The sequence below is a fragment of the Pezoporus occidentalis genome, unplaced genomic scaffold, assembly GCF_034315485.1.
Source record: "Pezoporus occidentalis ecotype Australia unplaced genomic scaffold, CSIRO_AGI_Poc_V1 ctg12, whole genome shotgun sequence".
In the NCBI taxonomy this organism is placed as follows: domain Eukaryota; kingdom Metazoa; phylum Chordata; class Aves; order Psittaciformes; family Psittacidae; genus Pezoporus; species Pezoporus occidentalis.
In genome coordinates, this window is record NW_026912994.1 from 6626362 (window position 1) to 6643852 (window position 17491).

At 39.5% G+C, this 17491-nt stretch overlaps 1 protein-coding gene across 1 annotated transcript in view; it reads left to right on the top strand.

Moving 5' to 3' along the window:
* The window catches only part of ADCY5 (adenylate cyclase 5), a 221261-nt gene that overhangs the window by 156515 nt on the left and 47255 nt on the right, over positions 1-17491 (top strand). Inside the window, exons 4-7 of the mRNA XM_062607077.1 lie at positions 3750-3861; positions 4049-4176; positions 7757-7915; positions 8950-9091. Coding sequence (XP_062463061.1) covers positions 3750-3861; positions 4049-4176; positions 7757-7915; positions 8950-9091 — 541 coding nt within the window. The remainder of the gene's footprint in view (positions 1-3749; positions 3862-4048; positions 4177-7756; positions 7916-8949; positions 9092-17491) is intronic.

A 17491-nucleotide genomic window follows, 5' to 3' on the forward strand; every position in this document is an offset into this window, starting at 1 on the left:
ACAAGACAAGGATCTTGTGCTCTTGCCTGATGTGTATTGTATGAGAAATCTACTTTTTCCTAGCTGCTTCTGAGGTGTTGGTTATTTTATAGGGAGAAAGGTGAATTTAAGGGTTACTAGGGCTAGTAACAAAAGGAACAGAAGTGGCATAGCACAACACCATGTAGACGAGTCCCCATTTCTCCTTTGTGGATCATTAGCAGGGTTGGGAATGACTAGCCTGGTTGTTGGCTCTGCTGCTGGAACTGTAGTGCCAGCAGGAGTGTGTGGAGGGAACAGATTAGACAGGAGGAGTAAAATGATTTAGTGGCCTTCAGAGTTCTCTACTCAGAGCAGAGGACAGAAGCTTCAGTCTGAGCCCCTGTTTGCAAGAGCCCTTTTCTCTGACATTCATGTGCTATTCTTTCTCCAGTCTCCTGCTATGCATGTGTCTTTTCAACTCTGTCTTCAGTTCCCAAATCACTGCTCTGTCCTCTGCCATCTCCCATATGGTCTTTTCTGTACCCTGATGAGGTTTTCCATTCCCTGCAGCCCATGTGTCCCAGGCAGTGTCTTCTGATAGCTTATTTAATACTGTTGCTCTCTGGTTGCAAAGCATTACAGCTGTCTGAAGCCTGTAAGGGAATATGCTCAGGTGCTTCAAGGGGTTCATGCATTACTTGGTTAGTTGCCATGGAAGAAGGGTGAGGGAATGGACCATGCAGGTAGATACCTTCATGTTAATCACAAAGTGTGCAAAAACTGAGTCATGCAGAGGACTTAACATGTGGTCAATTCTAGCTAGATTTTCATATAAAGAGGAAAAGGCATGCCAGGTGAAGCTCTTCCCCTTATTGCCAAGTGTTATGTCTGCATTCAAAAGTGAGAAGACTTGCAGCATCTAAGAAAATACTTGCAGTTTATTGCTTTGCTTTAGATAGAATCAAACTTCTTTTTTCCTTGACTTCACTCTCAAAAGTTATCAAACTGGCTTTGCTGAAATTGGTTCATGCATTCCTCTTTCCTCAAACAAAATGCTCATTCCGAAGAGCATATCATGTAGTAAATGTTGGCTTCCTAATAGGGGCATCAGTGTTAACTTCCCAGTATTGCTACGGGCTCATGTGCAGTGCATTTCAGATTCCCATCATGCAACCTTTCCGAGTTTTATTCTCATAATGAACCCTTTTGAAGTGCTTATAATTGTAGTAATCTAGAAATCAGTCAGAGAGCTACCTGAGGTGCTTCAACCATGCAGTCATTGGAAGTGCAAGACAAGGATCAAGACGAAGGAGACAGCTGCTGAATTTGAACAAAGAGCAATGATGTGCTGGCCACCCATCGAAAGTTACAAGTTTGAGAAAATGGTTTAATGAAGTAGTTCCAATTTGAAAAGGCATAAATCTGTGAGTAGGATAGCTCCATAGGTCTTTGCTAATTATTTCATTTGCCTGGTTGAAAATATTGCCATGATTTAACTTCTAGGAATGTACGATCCATTTATCTAGCATGATATTAATGGGAATGTTTATTAGGATGCTATGCTAACAGTAATTTTTCTGATTCAGGCATAAGGAGGAAGTTTAGGGCATCCCTGTGTAGTATTTTCAGATATACCTGTTACTATCTGGATGTCAGGGTAATCGCTCTTTATTTCTCTTGTTAGAACATATGGCTATGGGGAATCTGCAATTTGTCCCATGCTGGAAGAGGAACATTCTTGCAACAGGAATTTTGTTACTGCCACAAGAACTGGAGACATTTCCTATTTGAACATTACATATTAACACATGCTTAAGTTGCTTAGCAAGCAATACAGACATCCCTTAAGATTTCAGTTGGTTTCAAGTGTATTTCTTTTGGAGGTTTACTTTTATTTGTAAATAGGTGAAATTTTGATTTATTTTTGTGCATTTTCTCAAGTGTTTAAAAAATGGAGAAGTATATTTTGATTCAGACATCACTGTATTCCTATCTTGCTTTTTTCTTGCACATTTTAGCTTCTGTCTTGCTTACAAAGAAACAGTTAATGTGATATGTTTGGTTGATGATTTATTGGAGTTGAAATGCAGAAGGAAAATAAGAAAAGCATGCCAGAATTGAAATGTGTTTCAGGATTTTTGCAAAAAAAAAAATGCTTGTGAAAATATTTTTGTTGTCTTTGCTTTCTGTCTGAAGACATTGAGGGGGATTCCAACTGGAAACAGTCTCTGCAAGTTGCCTAAAATATGTTGGAGTTTTATTTAAAAATAAATAAACTAATCCAAAGTGCTTGTTATTTACACTTCTAATTTCTCTTCCTATTCAAGTACATCTTGATGCAATAATCAACTTCGAAGAAGAAATCAACTACTTGATAAACATTCCAATATACAAGTATAGCTTATGAATTTTATAGTTATATAAATGTATGTGCATATGTACACTTTATCTTAAATCTACATAGACATAGTCTGGTGCTTGTTTTACTGAACAGTTTTAAATTCAGCATAATGGCTGTGTGCAATTCAGAGCAATGTTTTCCGTGTTCTAGTTATCAGTGAGACAGAATCTTTTTCCAGTTTTTAAAAAAAAATAATCTTTGCAGAACAGCATTAAAATTGATTAATTGAAACCAAAGAATCATTGCTAATACTTGTGATTCAAATAATTGTGCTTTCAAAACAGTCATGCTGCCTTCAGAGGGCTTTCCCAGTCCATCCTGGATGGATGGGAGTGATTCCGTATCTCTGTTGCAGTAGCAGGGGTTTGCCTCCTCTGGCAAGGACTGTACTTGTTGTTTGGCAGAAGGTTGGGTTATGCCTGCTTGCAGACTTGCTGAGGGGAGCTCCTGAGCACTATAGGTGTGTATTTTTATAGTGTTTCAGGGGCTAAGCCAGCTGGAAGGTGTGGTACAAATGGAAGGTTTAATTTCTCTAGTCCTTTAGAAGCCAAGGAGAAAAAAATAAGCAATGAGTGAGAAGCATGTACATGAGTAGAGTAATTCAGAGTAGATATCCTTCTCCAGAGAATGAAAGTCTGATGGTAAGTCTTCCCCAGGACAGTGAGTGTGTTAGGGCATGGCGAGCCAGCCCTGCTGCACCCAAGCCTTTGCCCTGCTAGCACTCAGTGCCATTGTGCCTGGCTTTGTGCATTTATAACATTGCAGGCACAAGGTACCAGACAGGGTGCTGCCAGTCATGGGGTTGGGCTGTGTGCATGGAAGCTGAACACCAAAGCCAAGGTAGGCAAGTTCAGAATATTCACTAGAGAGGAGCTTTATTTTGTGGCTGTACTTTGACAGCAGGGGAAGCAGACAGAGGAGTGTGGTTTTCTGCAGCAGAGTTAAGACACAGGTGATGTTATTGAGCCGAGAGGCTGAGGAATGTGAACAAAATGGGTAAGTGTTGATTTTATAGCTGGGCTAATCCAGTCATTGTGTAGGAGTGCTTTGTTGTTTACGATGGCCGATAGCATTATCATGGGAGCTATACCAGCTCCCAGTGTTCTGTAAATTTTTTTGGACATGGGGCAGGGATAGGAGGATGAAAGGACTGTGGGATTTTCTTGCCCTTTCTAATCTTTGGAGCAGATGAGGTTGTGCCCCTCAGGGCTTTATATGTGATAGAGGTTGTATCATAAGGTGGCATTAGGGGTGCTACTCTCCTTGCTTCTTTAGGTCTGGGACACCCCTATATGCCTCCGCATACCCCAGAACTTGCAGAAATATCAGCAACAAATTTTGTGACACTTTCTTCTGTTTTTTTTCTCTCTCCCTCTCTTTTCCCAAGCATCCTCTTTGCAGACATAGAGGGTTTCACAAGTCTGGCCTCCCAGTGCACTGCTCAGGAGCTGGTCATGACGCTGAATGAGCTCTTTGCCAGATTTGATAAACTAGCAGCTGTAAGTTTTCTACTGTAATTCTGATTTTTTTTCCTTATCCTGTTGCAAGAATGACATACTGTGCTGGTTCACTGGGTTTCTGTAAATATTCACTGCCCTAAAAGGCAAGCTATTGCAAGCATGAATATAGACTGAATACTTCTCTCTCCTTCACTATTATTATTTTGTTAATTTATTTATATTTTAGGAGAACCACTGTTTACGTATCAAGATCCTGGGTGATTGCTATTACTGTGTGTCCGGGTTACCAGAAGCAAGAGCTGACCATGCACACTGCTGTGTTGAAATGGGAATGGATATGATAGAGGCTATCTCGTAAGTTCTATATTCCCCATGGAGAATTTTGGAACAAATAAGAACCAGATTCTCTTTCCCGTTAGGTCTTCTTTACATTATTAGCAAGGTAGCCAAACCAGGGAACTGATGCCAGCAAAAAAGGGAGACCATCTGGAACAAGAAAACAAAATAAGTAAAGGTTTGATGGCAGAAAGACAGACATTTGGGTCCATTACAGCCACAGGGATATAAAAGCTCAATCTCCTGATGAGAAAGGCAAAGGTTATTGCAATTACTGGAAGTCTCATTCCCAAATGAGGATTCCAGTGAATTACAGAAATATGAAATCAGAGGATTAATAATAACTCCATTAAATTTCAGTCACTCTTCACTTACTTGTCTTTAAACCAGCTTTTTACTAACCCTGTAATTCCTCTGCTAAGGTCTGTCTTGTCTGGTTTCAGAATCTTGTCTGGTACATCTGCCACATCCTTCCCCATGTGACCCTAGGCCAAAAAGGTCAGGTTGAAGGCTTTCTTATTTTAGCTAAATTAATTATTGAATAAACCCATAAAGTTGGTGTGGCACAGACTGGGACAGATCCGTGATGCTTTTTCCTTTATTTCCACTTACTTCCTCATCTTTATCTTTTTCTTTTAAAAATCTAATCTGAAGCTTTGCCTGCCCCTGAGGTCAGGTTAGCAGTCCTGTGTTTGTCCAGACTACACCTGTCTTTACAGAGTAGCAAATATGAGACTCATATCTAGTTATATTACTTGGGGAATTGTGGACAATAATGAATAGTATTTGCATCAAACATGAGCTGTCACAGGCCAATTCTGTCAGAATTCAGGGAGGAAAGAATTATTTGGTCATCTTGAGTGTAGGCAAACTTAAGCACAAAATTCAGTCAGTTTTGGATGGTAAGTGGCTTGACCTTAATATCTACATCATCCTTGCTGCGCGGAGACTCTGCTTCTTTTTCCCTTCTATTTTTTTTTTTTTTTATGAAAGCATCTTCTAAAGTGTCAGTGTTATCAACAAAGAAGTAGAAGATCTCTGTGCAGTTCTCTCATTCCGTTCAGTAACTTGATGGAGTTTCTACTTCATTGAGATAAAAACTAGAGCTACCTATTTGCTGAGGGTGATACAGTATATCCTGTAAATGAATATGCACCCACACTTTTCAGCCCTATTTTCATAACACAGATAGTTTGAAAACCAGTATTTTCACCCAGAAGACCCCATTGAGCAGCATTCCCTTGCTTTGTATACAGTGTACACTATCAGGACTTCCTATCATTATTTTCCTGGTTTTAAACTCTGTTACTTTGCAACAGTCTCCTTTTGGGGGTTGTACCCAAAATGCAAAATAAAAGGAGTTTCAAGTAACTTGTTTTCAGTAGCCCTTGAAAGGATGCTATTAAGTGGCAGGTGACAAGGTATCTTGTCAAACACATGAAGCAGCAAATCTTAGCCACCAGCCCTACAAAAAATGTACTGTGTACATTGCCCAGAAAAGTTTCACTTTCTGCGGTAGTTGGCCTGATGAAATCTGGAGACCTTGACACATTGCTGTGTAATACCCCACAAGGCTGAGTAACACCAGGAAATCTAGACTTCATTGATTAACTGCAGCCCACCTTTCCTTGAAATTAACATGGAATTGAAGTGCACTCGGTGTTTGTTTACAAATAGCTCTTCAGCAGCCTTTAAAACTTGTTTCCCACTTGATGAATGATGAATGCATTTGACAGTCTTATCTCTTAATAAGTCTGGAAGGTGTCTCTGTTCTCACTACCTCTGCTTCCCCCCCTACCTTCTCCTCCCCTAAGGATCAAGATAAGAGGTTTCATAATTAAGGTAACCAATAGCTACTGAACATTTGATTGCAGGCTTCACCAACACTGGGTCCTCCCGGCAGCCTGATTTCATCTGTGTACAATAACAGCAGGGAGTGTCACCCCAGATCAGAAAGATAGAATTATATTCACTGTACTGCTGGTATAAACAAAAAAAAAAAAAAACCAACAGGAAGGAAACAAGGGATATTTCATTTCTCTATAAAGGATAACCAAGCCCATTTGTTTGCTGCAAAGTCTAAGGGAAGTCACCTCATCAACAACTCTGCTGGGAGAATTTCCCTGGTCTTGTGTCACTAACTTGTCAGTGGCTTGGCAGAAAATGCAGTAGGGTTTATAGCACTCATGCAACATGTTTTTCCTTCCTCCCCAGTGTTTTACCCACACTGCAGCTGCTGTTGCCCTTGCAAAGTTTATGGCTGCAGCTGCATTTTTATTACCCCAGTTCTTATTACTTTCCTAAGTGTCATGATTAGAACTCTTTCAGTCTGTAAACCTGTGGCATCTTACCCATACGCAGCTTCCCTTCCCTGGTAGAGAATCCGCTGCTTGTTAATAAAAATGATGAAGGTCATTTCAGTGAGTAGGTAATAAAACGTAAGATAGGGATTGTAAGGAAAAAGAACTGTAAGAGGGCAAAAGCTGTTTCAGAAGGAGTCATCTTGAACAGTCTTTTAAAGGGCCTATTACACTGTGAAGAGTGAACTAGAGTCCAGAACTGGTCTATCGTTAATCTTTCTTTTTCATTAGTAACTAAAGTATAAATATTAGATCTGTGTTCATGTCAGGAAGTTGGGAGGACTTACCCATCCTCAAGATGTTATCTAGAAAGACCAGATGAACCTGAAAACCAAAGAGGTTGAAACCTGATAAAGTACAGCTTCATACTGCAAGGAACTAATAAAGGAGAGGACTGTACTACGTGATGTAGGTGATTTGTCTGTGAAACATGGACATTCTGGGAATGATGTGATCAGCAGTAACAAGAAGCAGAGTTGTTCCAATGGCCTCATCAAGACTTTCCCCTACCCACATTCCTAAATATATTTTTCATGTGAACGGCTCTTGAAGTTAACTTTTGCCCTAAAAGGGCAAAACCCACAAAGTATTCAGCGGTCATTTTGGGAGTAAGCAGAGCATCCAAAACCTCATTAAAATCAGAGCTGGGAGTATTTGTAGCTGCCTGTTTGGAGTGACTCTAATAGATGTGGTTCTCTGGTTTTGCTGCTCTGACTGCAGCTATAAGCCCTATTCAGGCTTTCCAGCTGCAGTGGGGTATTTCACATACATATCATATTTCATCCATGGAAGAGCTGATGCTTGGTGCCATACACATAAATTAAGATCTCTGAAATCATTTCCTTTTTCGCTTTGCAACATGCACCTCCTAATGAGGCTAAATGCTGGCAGGTTATGTCCAGCTTTGGTATGGAAATCAGAGGCCAGCACTTTATTCCCTGTGCTGCCTGAAAGATTTTTTTTCACAAGTTAACTTGACTGTGAGTTCAGAGTACATGGATTAACTCCAAGGGCTCCCCTTTCTAACTGGGTCTCTTCTTGACCAACCAGGGCAACCAAGAACAGTACACCTGGTCTGCTTTTGTTTGGCTATCCTCTTGATGTGGATCAGCAGGACCATGCGTATGCGTGAATAATTTACGGGTTATTATGGATTTTGGTGTTCTGGATGCAAGTTTGTGTCACCAACTACAACCATGGTTCTTAGGGATGTCCTTTTTTTACATATTTCTTTTCAGACTAGTCCGGGAAGTGACAGGAGTAAATGTTAACATGAGGGTTGGAATCCACAGTGGGAGAGTTCATTGTGGGGTCTTGGGCCTTAGGAAGTGGCAGTTTGATGTGTGGTCCAACGACGTTACACTAGCCAACCACATGGAAGCAGGGGGCAAAGCTGGGTAAGTTGCTTCATCAAAGCTTTCTTGTTAATCCATGTGTTGTTTTGTGTCTGACATGTCACAGTGAAGAGGTGAAATGGAAGACGAGGTAAAATGAACTGCGGATGTAGTGTTTTAAGCATGTACAAATGTTACCAAGTTTATTCTGTTCCATGTGTACATGTCACTGGTTACAGAAAGTGTACAAAATCCCCAAATGAGCATATTCTTCTGTGGTAAGAACTGAATTCCTTCTCTGGGAAACAAAATTTATAGATGCAACAGAAATCAGCAGTTCTGTGCAAACACTAGCAGAGCTGGTCATGGTTACAAAGAGGTGTGACTGTATGTTAACAGTGTTTGCTGGACAGCATCCCAGCTATCTATGGATATTAGAAACATAGAATAGACTCATATTGTATGAATATCCATATGTATGAATATGTATGGTCTGAAGTGTTGTTTCAGACCAGCTTTTTGTTTTGAATCGTTCCTGTGAGGGAGCAGAATTGGTCCTTGTTTCACCCCTGTATGGACCATCTAAGTTGCTGCCAAGTTACATTTTTCTATGTGCCTTTCCATCTTTTTTCTGCTTTGGAAAAAAACATAAAACTATGGTACTTGATGGGATACCTTTACAAGGTACTCTTGTGCCACAGTGATTAATGTGATACAACAAAAAAGATAAACTCTTCAATATATGCATTTGCCTGCTGAGTTGACAAGTCCTTGTGAAGGACCTGTCTTTACCAAAAATATGTATCTGCTGTATGTTAGAGCAAAATGAATGAGTGCTTTATATCTAAGGAGGTGCTTATAAATCTATGCGTAAGATGCTTAATGTGAACACCTCTCTCTAAGAAGATAGCTCCTGGCCTGCTTTCTTTGAAATAAATGAAACTCCCATACTACATTTGCGAGTGGCATGGCTAAATAAATGGGAATTTATTGCTTATTTGTTCCAGTACATTGAACCTGTCACTGAGGGGAACTGACTTTTTAGGTGATAACTTTTTGGAACCTACAAAACTGGCTTGTCTCTTGTCTCATTCAAGGCGCATCCACATAACAAAAGCAACCCTGAACTATCTCAATGGAGACTATGAGGTGGAGCTGGGCTTTGGAGGAGAACGCAACGCTTATCTCAAAGAGCACAGTATTGAGACCTTCTTGATTGTGCGGTGCAGCCAGAAACGGGTAAGACCAAACAGACTAATGCAGTTTTAGATACTTTTAATAACTAGATAGTCTTCAACTCACCAAAGCAGAGTGGACACCAGCCTTTTTAGATGGGTGGGTTGACTGCATGACAAAAATTCCTGTTTCTCCCTCCTCTTTTGATTGCATAGAAGGGAGTGTAGACAACTTCTGCATAAGGTTTCTGCAATAAGTACTTTCTAATTTTATCAAAGAAACTCTCCTGAGTTTTCAAATCATTTTGAAGAATGTTTTTAATATAAATGTGTATTTTTTCAATTAAATTTGATACTTGTATAAGTTCTTAAAGCAATAGATTAAAGCCACAAAGATTTCTGTAAGATTACAGTCAGAGGTGTTTTTGTCCACCTGCTCACCATTATTGCCATGACCATAAAGATTAGAGTAGTTATTATCATTACTTTTCAGCCTCTGTTTCTGAAGATGGGAAAATCTGACCCACTGTAATGATGGATGTGTCAGTGGGATAAGATCATACTTACTGCTATGACACAGGTCAGGCTGCACACAATAAGGCTATCAGGGCATTACTGACTTGAACGTGAGTGAATCAAACTCAAGTGGACTTCAGCCAATATGTCTTCTTTATGTGGTACTGCCAATAACATAAAATAGGTTTGCATTATCACTGGTTTGTATTCTTTTAAATAATGTGGACTGTAATATTAGAAAATTATCTTTTTTGATCATCTAGTTGAACCTAGCCAATAATATTTCTCTAAGTAATTTCTGTACTACAGACACTACTTTGCTAGGGCCTGAATTTAAAATAATTTCAAATGTAATTGAAATTCATTTCTAAGTCTAAGACCAACTAAACCTTCCCACAGCCGTAAATATGACTACCATGAGATAAAATGAATTAGTGTTAGTGACATGTTCCAGTAGCATGGTTGATTTAAATGACACCTACACTTATAAAGATGAGTGTTGCCTCGTTTCCTGAGAGAATGGACGCCTTGAATCTCCTTAATGGATATTATGTAAAAAATCTCTAAGAAAATCCTGTATCATCTGCTAAAGAGAGAAGATGATGTTTTATTTTCTATCTGCTTTTAAGATAAATATCATTAACAATTGTCAATCTTCAAAAGAGGATTGGAGCTTGCAGTGCAAGTTTATTGTTTTCTAAGCATCACTGCCTGTCAGTGGGCCAGTTGATGTTTATACCTAAACCACTTTTTGCTGGGAAGATTTAAGAACATAAACCAAAACACTCTTACAGCCAGGCCCCATCTCCTGGGGTAGAGAAGCTATACCAACTTCTTAAATCATGCACTCACCAAGCTGTATGCATGGAGAGCTGAAGATTTCACTGGAGTGAAGAAGAAAAACTAAGATCAGGGTTCTGATCCTTGCTTTAGACAAAAACTCGAAAAGAGAGACACAAAGCACTTGGGACTTGATTTCACTTTTGAGCACAAGCCTGTCTTTTGACTAGGAGACTGGACATGGACTCAGGAGAGATGTGGATTCCATTCTAGACATAGATTTTGAGGAACTTGAATCTCTGTGCTTTTATTTGCCATGGTAAACTAAAATGGGTTTTTCCTCCTCGTTCTTTCACTGCTTTATATGTATTTATTGCAGCTCTGTTACACAGTGTAGCTCTTAGCTGAAGTCTCTAGGCACTACTATAATGCTGCTCTAACATGATGCATCCCAGAGTAGCTAACAACTGGGACATGTACCTGCTCTATGTGATTATTGTGCTAAATTGAAACGTAAAGAAACTGCTAGCCAAAGTCAAGGATATTAGTGTTTAGAGTTGAGGGGCTCCTGCTTTGCCCATACTGCTGTAAGTTACTTGTTCCCATAACCACTTTCTGTTCCTTTGTGAATAAAGTTCTGTCCCTCTTTAAAAAATCATATTCACTTAATATGAAGATCAGAAGTGAGAAAAGCTTTCTGCCATAGTCAGATCAGTCAGTCTTGAATATTTTGCCTGATGATAGGCAAAGTTCTAGCACTTCACTTTTTCCTTCCATTTCTACTTGATTTTAATTACTTCCTGTGAGGTATTTAGCCAGGTTTTCACTTCTGTCTGTTCCAGTAAAGGCCATAAAATGTGCACCTAACTTAGTAATGGGTTCCTGTGAGTCGTGTCTGGGTTCCTGCTATCCTCACACAAGGCACAGGATTTGCACTGACCTGAGAGCAGAGGCGTAGTAGATCCAAGTAGCTGTTTGCCTGAGCTATTCCTCGTTTCACACAGGCAGACTGTGGTCCTGGTCCATTAGTCCCATAGCCATCAAAATCAAACAATACCAGGAGTTATGATGAATGCATGAAGTGTGATGGCATCTGTTCCATACTCTTTCTGCTTACTCTTGCCATGGGGAGCTATAACTTTGAATTTCCTGTCTTTTTTTGTTTATTTGACTTTTTCAACGTATTCATGTCATTTCTTTGGCACAGAGTAAATGGGAGGAATATTTATATAGTAGTTTTGTTCCAGGAACTCCGACTTGCTCTTCCTTGAAAATAGTTTTTTTTTTCTTTCTTAAGGATGCTGTTAACTGGAATATATTTAGTTGAGCTTCAGGGGGAAAAAAGCTATATTCTGATCAGTCAGCCTTTAAATAACTTCACTAGAGCTGCAAATGTAGTTCAGTTTTCTATCTGGCACACAGAAGAGTTGCTTTCTATTGAAAGAGAGTAAACTGTGAGGTTTTAAAATACAGTCTGTTTAGGTTTCTCTCTCCTCATCTTTACCTCCAAATCCACTTCCACCTTTCTGGTTGCTCTGTCCTGTGATGCTGCTGCTCTTGTGGGTGAGCGCTTGCTTGTGAAGAAGGCAGTGCTCGGATACCCCACAGAGCAGTACAGGAGTGATTTTATTATCACAGCCTTGTGTTCCCCTAGATAAAAGTTTTTGTGGTTTTTTTTTTAAGAATAGATCCAAAGTTCCAATTTTGTTTTCCTTGTGTTTGCTTTCAATTCCTTAAGCCAGGATTTTGATAATTAAAATACAAACCAGTTTAAACTCTATGAGATCCAAAGGGTGCCATGCATTTCATTGTAGTGTGGATGTGTGTATATATATATGTATACACACATATATACTTATGTAAGCATACATATGTAAGTATATATGCACATATAAAGTAATCTTTGCCATAAAATTACCATGCTCCACCATAAAGGTCTGTTGAATCTTTTGCTGTGGTATGTTTTCTCCCATTAGAGCTAACAGTGAGCTGCTCTAAAACTTGGTTGCTCTGGTGCCTGGTTGCTCTGGATGTCTGGTGCCTGCTGTCAGCAATTGTATCCCCTCTCTCCCTCTCAACCTTTTTTCTCCTAAGACAAACTTTTCTAATGTCTTCTCACAATGAAGAAAAGATAAGCATAAGCTCTTACAGCAAGCTTTTAATTTTTGTGATCACCAAAGGAAACATTTACTTTTGGCACAGTTGCATTATCTTGGTGTTTGATACTTATTCTGTGATTCCCAATAATGAAGTGATATTTCTGATTTTAATCTCTAAGTGGATGATCATGCATTTTGTACACTTGAATGTCTCAGGTCCCATTACTACTATGTTAGCCCTCAAACACTGGGTGCTAATGCTCCTTTTTTAATTACCTATCAAATCCTACCTCTGCTTCTCTCATTAGCAAAGTCTGTCATTGCTATACTTGGTGCCAGTTGTGGTAAGAAAAAAATAAAATCAAATCAACCCCAAGACTATTCATTGAGTAACTCCACTAATAACTTCCATCCAGCCTAATACCTCTTCTTTCAAAACCATCTCTTGCCATTTTGCTGGAAACCAGCTCTTTACCCAGCTTCATATTCCTCATCTGTTTTAGACATTGATCTCCAGAACAGTACTCTGTCAAATGCTCTATGGGAAAAAAACAAGCTGCAGTGAGGGCTACTGTATTTATTTTTGTTCAGAATAACTTGGATACTGTCAAGGCTCTTAATCCAAGCCCAGCATTTGCTGCTCTACAAGTTCTGTCATGATCCCTGACTAAATAGTTATTAAAAGTATCTGTTACCAGAACTGAAATTGCAGTTGGCAGTTTTGCACTGATGTGGGTTAGAGGTTGTCCTTCTGACTTCAGCACATCGCACTTAATTTTTGCTTCCAGCTTAGTCATTTTTTCCATTTGTAAACCTATGCTTATGATCCCTCTTTCCTTTTGCCTCTACTGTGGCAGCAGTGATTATCTGAAGGGAAGTAATCTGTTCTTTCAGTTATTCCTTCTAGTTCCCTCTAGAGTAATATAGATTTTTAAGGTTTTATTATCCCTGTATGACGCAGGGTGACTTACACTCGGTGACTTCTGTGCTCATTGGCTATTTTTCGCATTCAGTTATTTCTAATGGACTTAATACCTTAGCATGAAAGAAATTAATCTATATTAGTGTAGAGAAATGAATCTATTTTAGTCTAGAGAACGGGTGACTGAGAGGGGATCTCATTAGTGCATATAAATATCTCAAAGGCAGGTGCCAGGAGGATGGTGCCAGATTCTTTTCAGTGGTGCCCAGTGACAGGACAGGGAGCAATGCCATAAACTGGAACACAAGAGGTTTCACTTTAACATGAAGAAGAACTTCTTTACATTGAGGGTGGCAGAGCACTGGAACAGGCTGCCAGGGAGGTTGTGGAGTCTCCCTCTCTGGAGACATTCAAAACCCACCTGAACATCTTGCTGTGTAACCTGCTGTAGGTGGCCCTGCCTTGGCTGCAGAGTTGGACTGGATGATCTCCAGAGACCCCTTCCAACCCTAACGATTCTGTGATTCTGTGAAATACAGGAATTCTCTGAGAAGATCTTTGCCTTTCCTCCATTAGTGGTTCTGCATCTTCATTCATTATCTGAAAGTCTGCATTTCCAGACAAACAGTGATTAGCTAGAATTACTAATACTATTACCCAAATCCTTACTGATTCTCAAACTTAACTCTGAAGCATTGTAGTGAACTACCCAGCAGTAGTCAGTACAATGTCTCTATCCTTCTGTAGTGTTGTTTTATTCTTGTTATACTTTTTTTTAAGTTTACCCTGAAGTCTGTACACAGCCCTGTACCTCCACCTCCACAGCTTTTATATCTGTCCTCCTGCATTTTATTCAGAACATCTGTCCCGGTTGTTACGGCTGTCCTATCACATCCCTGCTATTTTTACAATACTCAGTTTAATTATTGTAGTATCCAGTAGACCCAGTTCTTGTGCTGCCCAGGTTTCTGAAGTTTGTACAGGAGCATATCATTTGGTGGTTATTGGCAACTTTTTGCTCTTCTTTGAGATCAGCTGCTGCACTAATTTGCAGGACCATCACAGCTACTCTTCTCACCACTTCTAATCATTGGTAAAATCCTCACATTGAGAAGGGTAGAAAAGTATGTGTTCGGAAGGGTGGGAAACAGACCTAAATGTCCATAAACCTATAAGAATTAGGTTTACAGCTAATTTTAATGTCCTCAACATTGTCAGAAGTGTGGGAAAATGCTTTGCTTTGAACACAAATAGAAATAAAATATGGCTGTCAACAGATGAGCAATAGTGATGACAGAACACAGTGCAGAGTGCACAAAGTTGGTAAATTGAACAAATGTTAATATTTTTTTTTCTAATGCCTTTCAATTGCAATAAACATGGCTGTTTCTTTTAACAATAGCAGGTACACAACTGTTTCAGAAAGGACTGTTGATAGTGGCCTTAAAACAGCTCAATGAAACGTTGGCTGTAACTCCTAGAAAAACAATTCTCATTCTTTTCTAAATAGTGTCCTGGAACTCCATCCAGCTGAAGAAACATAATGGTCCTTTAAATGTTGTGCATGTGATCACCCTAAAACACAATCAGTCTGATGTGACAGTTCCTCAATTTAACAACATTAATAACAGCTCAGCAGGGTTCCACTACGTAGATTTATGAAGGCAATGGTTTGGAACAAGTAACACTGCAAGAAACATTATTCACATGTCAATAGGACTTGAAGACTATTTAAAGAATAATATGTAGCTAAACTGTAATGGCTGATCCATACTAGATTTCCCTGCTTTCTTGCGCTGATAGTGATCAATATGTTGGAAAATTCTATCTCACACTAACCAGGCATTCTTGATACAATTGATAAGTACAAGAAAACCCCAGCAATTTTTGCAGTTTCACTGTAGCATGGCTTTAGCTCAGTGTGTGGGAACCGGTGGTGGGAACACTATTGTGTTTTATTAAACCCCTGGGAATAAGATTTACAGTCTCTTTGTGAGTTCAGATTTGAAAAGTTCCCACAACAGCTTTCTGGAGTTTAACCACTTTAAATCTGAAAATCTCAGTGCTGTCAGAACCTTTTGCACCTGCTCCTGTTGTTGGTAGTATCTGTAATGAGTAGGGCTGAAAGGTACTATCATCTGCTTTTCTTCAGTCTTCTTTCCAGTTTTGTTATGCCTTGGGTAGCCCTGTGTGCAAGTGTTCTTCATGTTGTCATTTAGTCAAGAAGAAACAGAGGAGGGATGCTCATAAATTTCCACAGAGGAGCTGTGATCATTCTAATTCTTCATTTTTAGGGTTTGTTATTATTATTACCTACTTACTGAACATGTGATTTTTCAGAAAATAAATTAGGTCAACTTTTTAAAATATCAGGTTTAAAACAATGTTTTTGAATAAGAATTGATGTTAACAACAAAGCCCTATTGTTCAAGATAATATAGTGCAGTGTGGGAAACCAAAAATCCACTATGCTTTGTGTATATGTGTTTTAATCTGATCGGAGACATTGTTCACAATTCAGTGGAAAAGTTCTACAGGGAGTGGGGGGAAATACAGCCATGAGAATTTATGGTGGCTGACATCATGGTTAGAAATGATCTCAGAAGTATGAACTTATTTACACATTTGTCCCACCCTTACCTCAAACCAGATGTGTCAGTAAACACGTATGAGGTCTTTTCTTCCCTTGAAATTAATGAAGTGATGCTTCGAAGTCACCAGCACTAACGGCAGGTAGAAGACTCACTCACTGGCCAAAAGGGGTTAGTATGTCTGCTTGGATTTTTGGTATTAAGGCTTTTCTCAAATTCTAACCAAATTTACCAACTCATGGTGGGAAACCTGTTCTATGTATCTTTTGCCATCTGTTAATGTTAAAGGCATTTGTAATGTAATCAAATAGCTTTTCTTTATAGGTCCCTAGACTAGCTTCAGCATCTGGGGTTTTTTTGCTTTTGCTTGAAAACCCTTCACTAAGTTGTAATAAAACAAACTGACAGTGTCACTTCTATTATTGAAAACAATGTATATTTCCTTGGAGATGATGAAACTGTATTTCCTACCAGTTTTCTGGCATCACATCAGAGAAGAAAGAAGCATAACTATGAAAAAGATTGCATAACTGAAAAAAAAAAAACCCCACCCAGAAAACACAAATTTCTACAAGTGATGGTAGAGAACATAAAGAGCAGTGACTTAAAAAAACAAAACCTCAAACCAACTCAAATCTGGACATCAGGGTTGCATCGCATTGGCATATTTTTAGAAACATTTAAAACACAGCTCCCCTGGAGGTTATCCAGGGGCTCTGTCATGATTGCTCATGTGAAATTCAACTGGTGCTAAGTTGCAGAGTTTTCAGCTCTTGCAGATGAAAGGTGGTGGGTTCAGTACAGGGAAGAGGCAATGTGGGAGGCATTTACTGGTCCTGGAGGAGTGCAGTGTGGGAGCACACACTGTTCTCCCCAGCAAACATCCCGGGGAGCTGACAGCTCCCTTAGGTTTGCTCTCGCTGAGTTTCCTTGAGATCCTACACTTGTCATCCCAGTGGAGTGGAGAAAGATCTTTGCTGGTGGCCCAAAGTTGTGGTGATCACTGCTACTTACTGTCACAGGGCCAGGCAGGTGTCCAGCACAGGGCTCCTGTTGCAAGTGGCACTGCAAGTGTCCCCAAAAAGTGGCCGTGGAGCCTGCAGCATTACATTCCCAGCAATGTTTGGTGCCTGCGTGGTAAGCTCATGGTCTCATGGGAAATGTTGTCATCATAGCTGTCTCTTTTTTTGCAAGACAAGAGATGATGATTTCCCATGCTTGTCAATCAGGCAGCTTTCCCAGCACTGAATCTTAGCGAGCTTTTTTAAAATTCTTTAAAAAAAAATAATTTAAGGCAACATTGCACTTGACATTTAACTCTCTGGTTACCATGGAAATAACACCAGCTATTGTGCAAACCCCTGACAGGCACAACTTACAGTGAATAGTGAGGAATCAAAATAAATAGGTAGGGAAAACAAACTCCAGGCAATAAAAGATGCGGACCTACCTGTGTAATCATGAAAGATTTGAATCAAAGTTCTGGAGTTTAAAACAACCAGTGCTTTCTTTTTAAATTATTCAGTTCTCTGAATACTTTCTGAAATATAAAATTA